Source organism: Pteronotus mesoamericanus, unplaced genomic scaffold, assembly GCF_021234165.1.
Source record: "Pteronotus mesoamericanus isolate MK-2021 breed Mesoamerican mustached bat unplaced genomic scaffold, CSHL_Meso_final contig_65, whole genome shotgun sequence".
In the NCBI taxonomy this organism is placed as follows: Eukaryota; Metazoa; Chordata; class Mammalia; order Chiroptera; family Mormoopidae; genus Pteronotus; species Pteronotus mesoamericanus.
This window is the reverse complement of record NW_026555228.1, coordinates 13,553,742-13,566,823: the sequence shown is the minus strand read 5'-3', so window position 1 is coordinate 13,566,823 and position 13,082 is coordinate 13,553,742. Positions and strand designations below refer to the sequence as shown.

Here is a 13,082-nt window from a genome sequence, read left to right as displayed (position 1 = left end):
GAGCGGTCTGTCTGAGGTCACTGTGTACCCTATTGCAGGCAGAACCTGCTGCCTACGTCCAACAGGAGCCCCTCTCAGGGGCCTGGAGCTCTGTGGAGAGCAGGCTTCTTTTAGGGTCCCACTTCCCAAGGGGCCCAGGGCCAATTTAGCCCAGAGCTTTAGTCTGGCCCACAGCATTTCATTTTTTCACTTTAAAAAGTTAGTTGCAAGATGTAGACGTCGAGAAACTTGGACTATCGGGATTCCCGGCTTCTCTTGAAAACTGGACCATGTGGCCGGCCACCCCGGGCTCTGTCCCTCCCAGCATCACTGACCAGCCGCTGTCCCCTGTGGACAGTCCCTGCCACTCGCTGGTGAACCCGACTTGTTTCATCCCTTCACTTTTAGCACTTGAGCTCATTAAGCCTCCTGTCAGGGAGCCTGCGCAGACATGTGGGTAGGCCCCCTCTTACAAAGAAGTGGGGGCATTTCTGCGCCTGTCCTATCCACCGCCCCATCAACTGATGGCAACCAGATTAAGGAGTAGAAACTTTTCTCAGAGAAAAGTTTGTATGCCATGTTCCACTCTTCCAAGAGAGATCCACTGGAATTTTTTTTTTAAAAAAATCCTCACAGGAGGGTATGTTTAGTGATTTTAGAGAGAGGGAAGAAGGGAGGGAGGGAGAGGGAGTAACGGGGCCTGGGGAGGAGGGAGAGGAAAACATCGATTGGTTGCCTCCTGTAAGCGCCCCGACTTGGGATTGAACCCACAACCCTTTGGTTATATGTGAGAGCGCGCCAACCAGCTGAGCCACCCGGCCAGGATTCCACTGGAATTCATCAAAGTGGCAGTTTCAACTTTCTATAAAATTCTGGAACCATTAGGTGCCTCCCAGAAAAGCCTTTTAACTGATCCGGAGTTGCATATTGGAGTAAGAAAACATCAACCGCAGGATTCTTTTCAAGGACTGTTCTAAACAACATCTGACTTTATACAGCTTCTCTACAGAAATGGTTCCTGCCCTTACAGTGATTACAGTCTAATGCAGAGACAAGGAAGAGACCCATGAGTAGTTAGTTATCTGAATCTCCTCGAGTTTCCTGGATGACCAAGTTCAGGATAACCCTCTATTTGTATTTACCAGAATCTCAGGTCCAAGAGATCAAGGAAAACATGCCTTCTCTTCAGAGCAGGGGGGCTGGGGGCGGGGGCGGGGGTGGGCAGCCGTGTGTGCCCTGAAAGCACACTAATCCCTTAGTCTCCAGAAGCAACTTGGGTGCTCCAGCTTTTGACAGCTTGCAAGCCTGAAGTACCAAAGCATTAATTAATTAACTGACAGGGCTCTAAACCCAAAGTGCTTCTACTTAGAACCTGAGTATGAGAGATAGCAGAGAAAGGAGGAGAGGGTAAGGGAAAGAGACAGCAAAGGAAGGTAGAAGGCAGTGCCATCTCCATCGCTTTAAACAGGTATTCCTTTAGGGAGGGTCCATGCGGGGTGACCCTTCTCTTGGCGGGTGCCCCTCTCTCCGGAGTCAGCACCTTTGCTCTCCATAAAGAAGCGAGACTGGCCTCCTGGCTTAGCGCTCTCTCTGGTTGCCCCAGTCAGCAAAGCACACGACAAACCACATTTCATCTCTTAAAGGGCCTGAGGTCCACAGAAAGTCTCCCAAAGGCCACTCAGAACATTCGGACATACTATCGTGCTGAGCGTATGTGAAAGGAGGTCCAACCAGGCCGAGGTTTGGGAATGGGGACTCCTTCCTCCTGGCTGCACCCCCTTTAATCAAGATTTTGTACCTGGTAAGGATTCACTGCAACTGGTTTCCCTTTAGAAAACTTTATTCTTTTTTTTTTTTAAGAGATTTTTATTTATATTTAGAGAGGGGGAAGGGAGGGAGAAAGAGAGGGAGAGAAACATCGATGTGCAAGAGAGACATCGATTGGTTGGTTGCCTCCTGCACGCCCCCCACTGCGGACGTGGCCCGCAACCCAGGCCTGTGCCCTGACTGAGAACTGAACCAGCAACCCTTTGGTTCGCAGGCCAGCACTCAATCCACTGAGCCACACCAGCCAGGGCGAAAACTTTATTCTTAAGTGGGGGAAAAAAAAAAAAAAAAAGCACAACATATTTTTCTTTTATAAAAACACACAGGTAAATAGTTTAAAAAATAAAGCATAGCTGTACCGGGGAAATGTATTTTGTTAGTAGTATAAACTTATCAATGATTAAGAAAGGTAAGACTGCTATACTGAAGTATGCTTAGCTTCTGGCAAAGAAGAAATGAGAAAAATAGCACCGGAGGCAATTAACCAATTAACCACCCCTCTGTATATAGTACAATGATCCTCGCCCCAAACTCTACATGTTTTTATGAAATGTTATAGGTATCAAATTATTTTAAATGTGCTTTCCCACTGTATAAACCTTTACCTGGATTTCCTATTTAAGGGGGAAAAAAAGAATGTGAGTGTAAAACACCTGCCAAGCACGCATGTGCCTGTGTGTGCTGGACTTTGGAGCAATTCAATAAACAAGCTGTTTAATCTATTTAGTGAGCACAAGGCTTCGAAATCCCCCCCCCCTTGACTACGTATATAAAAGACAAGACTGAAAAGGACAGCCACTCCCGGAGCCGGTGGCTGGGAAGCACTTGGGTTGAGCCCGGGTTTAATTGGCGTGTGAAAAGGCAAAATGTTAGCGCTCCTACCAGACTCCACGAACCCCTCCTGGTGGGGGCAGCTCTACTGAAGGCCCTGGGGCAAAGCCTACGGTCACTTGCATTCCAGCCACTCTCAATTAACTTCCCTTCCCTCGCTGACCCCCCTCCCCTGGAAATCCAGTCCCGAATTCGGAATCCAAAGCAGCTAGCTCTTCAGGTGCATTGCAGAGGGCTACAGGGCCATGCTTCAACAGCACGTGGTCACTGTAAGAGGAAGGCTCTTTTGATTTTCCCTGATGCTTGGTGTGTTACCTATTTTTGCAGTCCCTTTTAATAATTCCCCTCCCAAGCCACAAGCACACAAACACGAGATGCAGTCCCCAAGGAAAAGTGAAGCAGAGCAGCAGTTAGGGCCCCGGCGATGGAGCCAGGCGCCGGGCGGCTGCTGCGGATCCCTCAAAGGTCCTCAGCATTTCACAGCGCAATCCATGAAGAGTTTGCTGAGGTTCACTTCGGTGTAGCCACTTTGGGACAAAAACTGCTCTGCTATGTTCTTGAGGTTTTTGTAGTCCTGACGAACTTTGGTGGTAATATACGGCTTCCTCAATTTATCTAAAAAGAAAGAAAAATAAAAGGATTACAAGTCTTAGAGGGAGCTTTTTATTTTTCAATTACAGTTGGACATGCAATATTGTATTACTTTCAAGTATACAACGTAGTGATCAGACATTGATATACCTTCCAAAGTAATCCCCCTGATGAGTGGTACCCATCTGACAACGCACTGAGTTATTAGAATACTGTTGACTCTATTCCATATACCGTACTTTACATCCAGAGGGACCTTCTTTAAAGACCATTCACTCCTTATGCAGTGGAGAAGGGGGTGCGGGTTGTCCTTGCAGCACTGTGGCTTAGATATCCTCGCGGTCTTGTCACCGGGCTACCCCTGGGCCAGTCCCAGGCACGGGGTCTGAGACCCCGAGATTCCTCTGCGGAAGCCATTCTTCCTTCCCTCTGCCCACCGCTTCTCAGCACCTAGCTGATGCAGTGCGCTGGGGGGACACGGCCACCCTCCACGGATGGGAACTGCAGGTGCGCGCCCATGTGCAGCAGGCGAGGTGAACGCCACTTGCAGACGCCACTTTTGCAGCGCTGCTGAGCACATGCACACAAATGCATGTTAAGTATGGATGTGGCAGGAAATACTTTGTCTCAAAGGGAGCCTGGGTCTCCCAGTGCCAACTCCCCGGATCAGCTGGGCCTCGTTTCTTCAGTCCTTCAGGCCTGTGTCCCTCTGCTACAGAAAACCGCCTCCGCGGGCAGGGACAAGGGGTGGGCTGTCTGGAGGGCACCGGTCCATTCGCAAGATTGCTTTTTCCTCCTTTGTCCACACCGAGTGCCCGTGAACTTCGGGTATGCAGCCACCCCTTCTCCGCGTCCTGCTGCTTCCACGCACTCCCCCCCTCCCCCCCGCCCTCTGGTTTGGAGAGGGGCACTAGCAGCCTGAAAGAAGCCCTTCCTTTCCCTCCGCAGAGCTGCTACCTTCACATGTGGTTCTTCTAAAGGAAGGGGTAGGGCCGTGACAGCCAGGTAGATCTTTTGGGGACAAGGGTGATCCCAACCCTGCTCAGGATGGCTAAGATGACACAGGTTTTGTTCAAAGCTGCCCGGGAACACTGTGAGGCATTTGGACAGGCCCAGTGTTTTAAAATTCCCATTTTCTGGCTGAGGAAACTGAGAGGTCAAGTCAGTTGCCTGGAGTCACACAGCGGATAATCCGGGATGGGGAAGCACAAAGCCGGGTGGCCAGAGCTCCCACGGAGGGCTGGCCCTCAGAGGCCGACCAGTGCGGGGACTAGGAGAGCCCTGAGAAGGAAATCATGTCAGTCACAGAAAGAGAACCCTACCGAAACAACAGAGAAACACCGAAGTCCACAAAGCACCTGGAAAATGAAAACCTGCTCTCAAGACTTTTGTCCCTTAGCTACACATTCGCATTTGTTCTCCACAAACTATGCTAAATTATATCAACTGCCTTTCAAACAACAACAACAAAAAGGTTAGCAGAAAGGACTGAAGTGCCCCAAGGGGGTGGAAAAATGGAGGCGAGAAGGGGCGCGTCATTAACCGACCACAGAAAGACACTTTGAAAGTTCTAATTATCAGAGTCTGGGTACAGGCAACAATGGCCCCACAACCAGGGCGGCTGCTCCCGCAGGCCAGAGCCTGGGCCAGCGCTCCATGCATGTCAATGACACGGCGGCATGTGCCGTTGGGGACAGCGCATTGAAAGGGCTGCGGTGATGCAGAGCAGGGGAGGAAGAGAGAGGGCACAGCTCCCGATGTGTTTACCTCCTCTGCTGATGGGATATTGACTTTTCCCACCAGGTTGGTTAGAAAGGGGACTATTTACACTGCCACACAGCAGAGTTAGAATGACAACCAGCATCGGTTGGTGCTCTTCTTCATAAAAGACAACTGCGATCACCAGCGTATGCCATAGCCAGTCGATACGGCCAAGGCACCATTCCACGCCAGTGTGAGATGCACATAAACGCTCCTGCTTGCCTCCCCAATGAGAGCGGGATCAATAATGGATGGAAGATCTTCTAGCAAACGACTGCACGAGCTGTCACAGGCCACGCGGCGGGGAGCTGAGGGGGAAAGGGCTCACCCCTTCTTCATGGTTTTTTCCTGCCCCGCTTTAGGCCCCTAGGCCACCCACATTACGGTTCGAGTTGAAACTGTCTCCCTGTTTCCTTTAATGCTCCACCCACCTCTTTTTTTTTATAAAGACTTTATTTATTTATTTTGAGAGGGAGGGATAGGGAGGGAGGAAGAGAGGGAAAGAAACTTCATGAACAAGAGATACATTGATTGGTTGCTTCTTGCACACCCCCAGCTGGGGATGTGACCCGCAACCCAGGCATGTGCTCTGACTGGGAATCGAAAGGGCAGCCTTTTGGTTCGCAGGCTGGCTGGCGCTCAATCCACTGAGCCACACCAGCCAGGGCTCCACCCACTACTTTAGAACTCAAGGGAAAATACTGGGGTTAAATGGTTAACACCAGTAAGTGTAGCCAGTAAAACCCCACTCCTTCTACCTGCTCTGGATTGGGGAGTCGGTAAAGAAGCCATAGGCCCTGCAGGTCAGCTGTCTGAGGACAACTGTTAGAAGATTCCAAGAGACCATTAGGCAAGAGGCCTAGAAGATCTGCAGTGATCCCAGCTCAGTCCTCAGAGATGTCACTGGTTGTGGCTGTCACTGTCTCAACAACCAGCACAAAAAATCCAAACTTCATAGGGATAGGGAAGGAAAGGCTCTTCCTACATACAAGTGCATTGGCAAAATATACTCTCATGGACTGCAGTATCACTGGAAGTCATTCATCTTAATATACCAGCAATGCAAATCTATTTAGCCTGGGAATCTCATTTGAGGAGAATGTATCTATAGTTTATTTACTCTGGTCATGTTGATGCCTAAGGATTATATACTAATTACCAAAAATATCCTGTCCTAAACCCCTATGAAAACAATAAAAAAACAACTCAGCCTAGATATTATTCACCCAATGTTTTATCAGAAATAAAATGAACTGCTAATTTAAAAGTTGATTTCTACTGATTAGAATTGAAAACCTGAAAACATGCATTTTCTACATGAAATGAATTAGGCCATCATCTGCAGGTTGAACTTGTCTTAAGTATTTTATTTAAAAATCAATTGATCAAGCCCTGGCTGGTGTGGCTCAGTGGCCTGAGCGCCAGCCTGTGAACCAAAGGGTCGCCGGTTTGATTCCCAGTCAGGGCACATGCCTGGGTTGTGGGCCAGGACCCTAGTAGGGGGTGTGCGAGAGGCAACCACACATGGATGTTTCTCTTTCTCTTTCCCTCTCTCTAAAAATAAATAAAAATAAATAAAAGATTACTGAGAATCTTAAAAAAATACCGTTAAATTAAAAAAAAGACAAGTGATCAAATAAAGTGTTCAACTATTTGAAACAAAAGAGTATATCCTCCCATCTGAGGAAACCATCTCTACTTCCAATATTTTGTCTGTGTCAGTAAAACAAATATCTCTTTTAAGCTTTACTCCTTGTGAAACTCTGGACTTAAAGAAACACACTGAAATAGAAACCAGGAGGCAAAGACACTTTAACATTGTCTACTGGTTATTTTATTTGAATAAAGGCAGGCTTAGGCACATAGGCAGCAGCCGTCTCTGTTCTGAATATCTGTTTCATTTATTTCCGTGCAGAGGTATCAAACAACAGTCAGTTATAATTGATTCTGTCAGGTGTTATACAGTCAGTCATAATTGTCTCTGTGTAGAGGTGTGTCAATTTACTATATCTGAATTAAATATTCTGTCAATTATGAAATCAGGTAATAATTTCAGTCAGTTTTTTAATTGCATGGCTTCTCACCATACAGTTCTCAGCTTTCCCACCTTTTCTAATCCGTAGCCTCCCTCCCTCAATGCAACATGAGCCCTGTGTAAGGGGTGGAATGCAGGAAGCTTTAGGAATTTTGGGGGGGGGGAAACCCCTCTTTATGGTTTAAAACCTACATAGAGAGCCACTCAACCTAGATAGAGAGCTGTCAGAGCCTCTGGCCTGGCTGTCTTTCTCCTGAGGATCAATCAATAACCCAGCCTGGGCCATGCACAGTATCCAAAAGCTCTCAAGTGACATCCATGTTCCAAAGACAGCCACATTCGGGCCCCAAATCAAAGGACAAGTGGATAAACATTTTTCAACCGAAATAAGAAATAAAAAACATCATCTTCCATTCAATTCTTATTTAGAAAAACTTTACAAGGCACAGTGCCAGGCACACACAGTGTGCGATGCCTTTATTGACTAACGAACTGTCCAGAGGGCCATTCTTGCCTGTTAAATCACATCTTGGACGCTGAAATATTTCTAAGGCTAAGAGAGTCTCTCTCTGTTGCTCCACTATCCAGTTCCATTCTTGCTTATAAATAACTGTTTTCAGTTTTCTTCTTCTCTTCTTTTTTGATACCAAAATACGGCCTTCAAACAGAAGAAAATATCCATGGTTTAGCTCCAGTGCTCTACTAAGGCTGATCTGACAAGTATTTAGAAGTGAGATTAGAACTCTCTCCCCCATGGGTCTGGTTCATGTTCAATAAACACAGGCTTCCTGCAGCCTCGCGGGGGTGACAGTGACCCTTCACACACCCAGAGAATGGAGGGGCTGCAGGGCCCCACCACGGGGAAGGGCTGGGCACTGGAAGTTTGGGCAAGAGCAGGGCGTGATGGGAGAAGGGCGGAGACAGGGCAAGCCAATGTGAAGAATGCCGCGCCTAGAGTGAAAAATAGAAGGGGAGTGCGGTGCCCCTTACCTTGTTTCAGTGGAGAAAGAGTCACCTTGAAAGAGAGAAAAAAAATTTCCTTTCAACCGGATGAAGTGATTCTATCAGGGTTGGGTTTGGGGTGTTTGTATTTGTCATGTCGGAAGAAAATTGCCCGTGCAGCCCCCTTGCTGAGGTTATAAAAAGTACTGTCAACCACACTGGACAGAATTTTGGTGGGGGGGTGCAAAGAGGGGAAAAAAACACATTGTGCAGGATCATTAAGCACTGTTGTATAAATAAAGTTAGAAGATCAAACGAAAGAGGGGACTCGGGTTAAATGCTGGAAGACAAGCTTAAATAAAGTTCTAAGAAAAAAGCAAGGCACGCTGTAATTCCAAGAACCTATTACTTCAGACAATTTACTTCAAAAAATAAAATCAGAATGGTAAATGATTACCCAAAAGCAATCATGTCATCATCACTGAGAGATGGAATAAAATAATTTTTTGTGAAGTGGCTGAATGAGAGCAACTTAAAAGCCACGGAGCCTGTCAGAAGCACATTATTTCTTTTTACACCCCGTTTCCCAATTCATCTCAGTGCTGCTGACTAACCTCGGCTCCCAGCAGGTGGAGCATTTAAAATAAATAGCATTTCCTACAAAACGCGCTCCAACTGCCCCATGACAGACGCTTCCAATTCCCGGCCAGCCACTGGATCAGCTTCAGCGGTATCTAACAAGGTGTAAATACAATAACAAGCATGTAATTAAGTGAGCATGATGAAGTTAATGGAGATAATTCATTCCATTTTGGGCTTATGAATATTCTATTAGATGTTATCAGGCAGCTGGAATAGCTGTTAATTTAATCATCATTCAGACCAGCAAAATGTTCTTTGTGCGAGCATAATTGCAGAGAATGAATAATTGATTTGACAATTGTACCAGTGGATTTCAAACAGTTCTGTGCGCTCCCAGAGCAGGAAGGGAGGAGAAGTGGAATACTCAAAGCACTGAAGAGGTGGCAGAGAAGCCAGCCTGTAAATTGAACATTATCAGGACACAGATAAAGGACAATTTTTATTTTATCAATGCAACACAATTACATTACAGTGCGCTAGTAATCATTCTGCCCACACTTTAAAAAGGGAAATAAATTACTCTTCATGGGAAAGGACAAAAAGAAATATCAAAACCATTTAGGATCCATTGATATTGGATATTTAATTTTTTGCATTATATTTTATTATAGGAAATATCAAGCTGTGTTTGAAATTGCTGGCACATTTAACTCTGTTACCTGCAATCAGGTACACAGATTGTATTTTACACGTATCTGTATTACAGAATGTTCTATAAATTACAATGGCTTTATTGCAATTTTTTAAAACTACCCTAATGTTTAAAAAGGGCCATTACTGTGGTATACGAGAGTACTGTACACTTTATCAGAACTCAGTTCTGGATGCACTGAGCCAAATTTTATTCTCCAAATGGTTCTACGATACTGCACCTGGGCAGAAAAAGTAGCAACAAAATGTTGACTTTCAAGGACAATCAGTTCCCAATGTGAAACGAAGTTTTATGAAGGATAGACTCTACCAAAGGCCTAGGGTTGTAAGTTACTTCCCCAGTAGAAAACATGTCAGTTTCCCCCAAGGTCCCTAGAATGGCTACAGCTGCAATTTGCCAACATCCTTCACTGCACTCTATTCCACAAGCATGTAATTTAATCAAAGCCAATTGGAAGATAGCAAGCACAGTGGAATTTGATGTGAGTGCTATTTTATAATACCCATGAAGTCATGAGAAAATGGAAATATTCTAAATACCTTAATGTCTAACCAATGTTCAGTGACAGACAAGAACCTGGAAGACGGACCTCAGGTCAGCAGGACTCAAAGCTGGGAAATTTGTTTTCCAAAATATCCACTTGGTTTCTACCACCCAACTCCATTCTGATAGGTTTTTGTGGTTGGAAGGTAGGGGGAGTGAGAAATGTGTGTGTTTGCTTGTTTTTTATTTTTATTTATTTTTTAAGATTTTATTTATTTTTAGAGAGGGGGAAGCAGGGAGAAAGGGAGAGGGAGACATTGATGAGAGAGAGAAACATCGGCCAGTTGCCTCTGGTACACGCCTGGACCAAGGACCGAACCTACAACCTAGGTGTGCACTGACTGGGAATTGAACCTGTGACCTTTCCCTTTGCAGGACAGTGCCCAACCTATCAAGCCACACTGGACAGGGCTGTTTAAATGCTTGCTTTTAAAAGATTCCCAGATTCTACCCTGGCTGGTGTGGCTCAATGGATTGAGCACTGGCCTGCGAACCAAAAGGTCGCCTGTTTCGATTCTCAGTGTAGGGCACATGCCTGGATTGCGTGCTGGGTCCCTGGCAGGGGGCATGCGAAATGCAACCACACACTGATGTTTCTCTCCGTCTCTTCCCCTCTTTAAAAATCAATCAATCAATCAATCAACCAAATCTTGGGGGGGGGGAAGATTCCCAGATTCTGATAAGTTTACACCTCCCCCAACAAGGACCAGAACCATAAAACAGGTTATGTCCAATTTCAATGATGTCACAGACTTATAGCATCAAAATAACATTTTGACCAATACCATTCATCCCAAAGACTCCAGCTGTTCAGTCCTGACCAGTGTAGCTCAGTTGGTTGGGCATCAGCCCAAAGATCGCTGGTTTGATTCCTGGTCTGGGCACACTGCCTGGGTTGCGGGCCAGGTCCCCCCGGTTGGGGGGTGTGAGAGGCAACCGATCGATGTTTCTCTCTCATATCGATATATCACTCCATTCTTTCTCCCTCCCTTCCCTTCACACTAAAAATAAATAAATAAATACAATCTTTAAAAAAAAAAAAAAAAAGACTCCAGTTTTTCAAAGGTTTGTGTCTGCCAACAATATCCAAGAAGTATACACAATTGCTTTACTGTTCACATACCATTTCTAATCTTGATGTTTAATTATCTTACTCTCTACTTACACACTTTCTAAACCTGGGTGCACTGAAAAATTCAGACGGCCTAATATGCTATTTGGTGACATGCACTACCCATGGGATCTGGAAATCATTTACCCTGGACCAACGCACATTTGGGAGGGAAGAGCAGATGGAGGAAGGAAAGAAAATCTATCTGTACTAATAGCACTCACTATAGATTGGGAGTTGGCATTGGCTTCAGAATCAGAAATTCTGGATTCATTTCTGGGCTCTTATCTCTGGATGTCAAGCCCCTGCTTATTTTCCTTCACTTTTTAAAAATTTATTTTTATTTTTATTTTAGAGAGAGGGATAGAAACATCGATGCGAGAAATCGTGCCCCAGTCCTGGGACCGAACCTGAAACGCAGGCATGTGCCCAGACCAGGACAACGCCCTACCAACTGAGCCACACTGGCCAGGGCTATTTTCCTTCACTTTTAAAAAAGATTTTTATTCATTTATTTATTGAGAGAGGGTAAGGGAGGGAGAAAGAAAGGGAGAGAAACATCAACATGTGACTGGCTCTTATGCACCTTCATTTGGGGACCTGGCCTGCAACCCAGGTGTGTGCCCTGACTGGGAATCGAACTGGCAACCCTTCAGTTCGCAGGCCGGCACTCAATCCACTGAGCCACACCAGCCGGGGCAACTTTCCTTCACTTTTTAATGAACAAATAGGCTGAAGGATTAGTGTGCCCAGGCAGTCTCTGGGACCAAGTTAATGCTCAACAAATGTTAGCTATCGACAGTGATGACAACAGATAGGTGGTAAAAGCTATGGTCCAGTGTCAATGGTCATTTTTCAAAGGTGGGAGAAGAAAAAGCCCTCAGGGTATAGCAAATATGTATAACCACACCCCAGTCTGGGTCAAAGGATGTGTAGCCAGCAAAGCTCTTGTCCTCCTGAGGATACAGGTAAAATAACATGGGCCTCACTTTGGTTGCTACTTAATTCTGTGGCTATTTTCCTTTCTCACCAGCCTCCTGATCTCACAGCCCATGCCACAGGGTAAGAGAGAGTCCAGATCTATGTAAATGGTTGGAACTATGGTTGGGCCATAGGTGGACATCTTAGAAACTGCCTTATCAGGGAGGGCCACTGCCCTGGACAAATGGTTGGAATACAGGAAGACATGAATAAACACATCTTTTACCAACTTGTTGGTATATGTATTACAAAAAGCCACTGACAGTGTGGGATGTTTAAGAGATGGGGAAAACCTAAGGTTTTAAGAAATCCAAGAGAAAGCAGAAAGGGAAAGTCAAAGGCAAATTTTTAAATGACTGTTTACCAGCAAACTCATTATCCAAGGGAAATATATGAAGGCAAATTCTGTACCAGGTACATATTTTGGCTGCTCTGGAATTAATGTTTATGGAAAATGGATATGGTTTTGGATTTCTGACTCATCAGATACAATCTAAATGTTAAAGCAATCCAGCCGCTTAGAAAACCAACCACGGAGTCTGAAATACCAGTGTTTTCAGGATATCAGGCTTAGCAACCTTTACCTTCTTGAATTCTATGAACTGATACGCTGCACTCTTCTCTGGGATAAGTTCTTCCATTAAGCTAATGTGATTTTGTCTCTTGGAAATACAAAGACCGTGCTGTATTCCTTTACAGGGTGTATCAGTGACGTTCTTTACATAGAATTCCCATCAGAATTGACCGTATATCTTGAAACTGTAACTGGTTGATCATCAAGATGGCCACTATCCCTCTCTGTCAACGCTTCTACTTGACCGAAGACTCCAGGGTTGTCCAGGGGAGGTAACAAGGGGCACCACTCCACCCTAGGTGGCCATTTTAATACTGATACCCTTTCTCTACCATAACTAACATCAAGGCCTGAAGGGAACAGACTGTTCTAAGGAAGAAACACGTTCTTATAGAAAATGCTGCAGGCCTCTATGAGACAAGGTGGCCTAAACTAAGCCACTGATAAATACAAGCTGAATGGAACTTAAATTCTCTCTATAAAATTGAGTAAGAATTTGGAAAGGTTGACCTAAATACTACTGAAAAAGGCTTTCTGTAGAAACAGATGGTCCCTTTAGGCTCCTTCCTTACAAGGATGGCCAAGCACTGACCATACTGGCTGACTGCCAAGT

General features: G+C 45.5%; 1 protein-coding gene across 1 annotated transcript in view; it reads right to left on the bottom strand.

The window, feature by feature from the left end:
• Positions 1–2,144: 2,144 nt before the first annotated feature.
• POLA1 (DNA polymerase alpha 1, catalytic subunit) overlaps positions 2,145–13,082 on the bottom strand; it is a 278,486-nt gene continuing 267,548 nt past the window's right edge. Inside the window, exon 37 of the mRNA XM_054581169.1 lies at positions 2,145–3,252. Within this exon, the coding sequence (XP_054437144.1) occupies positions 3,107–3,252 (146 nt within the window). The 3' untranslated portion in view covers positions 2,145–3,106. The remainder of the gene's footprint in view (positions 3,253–13,082) is intronic.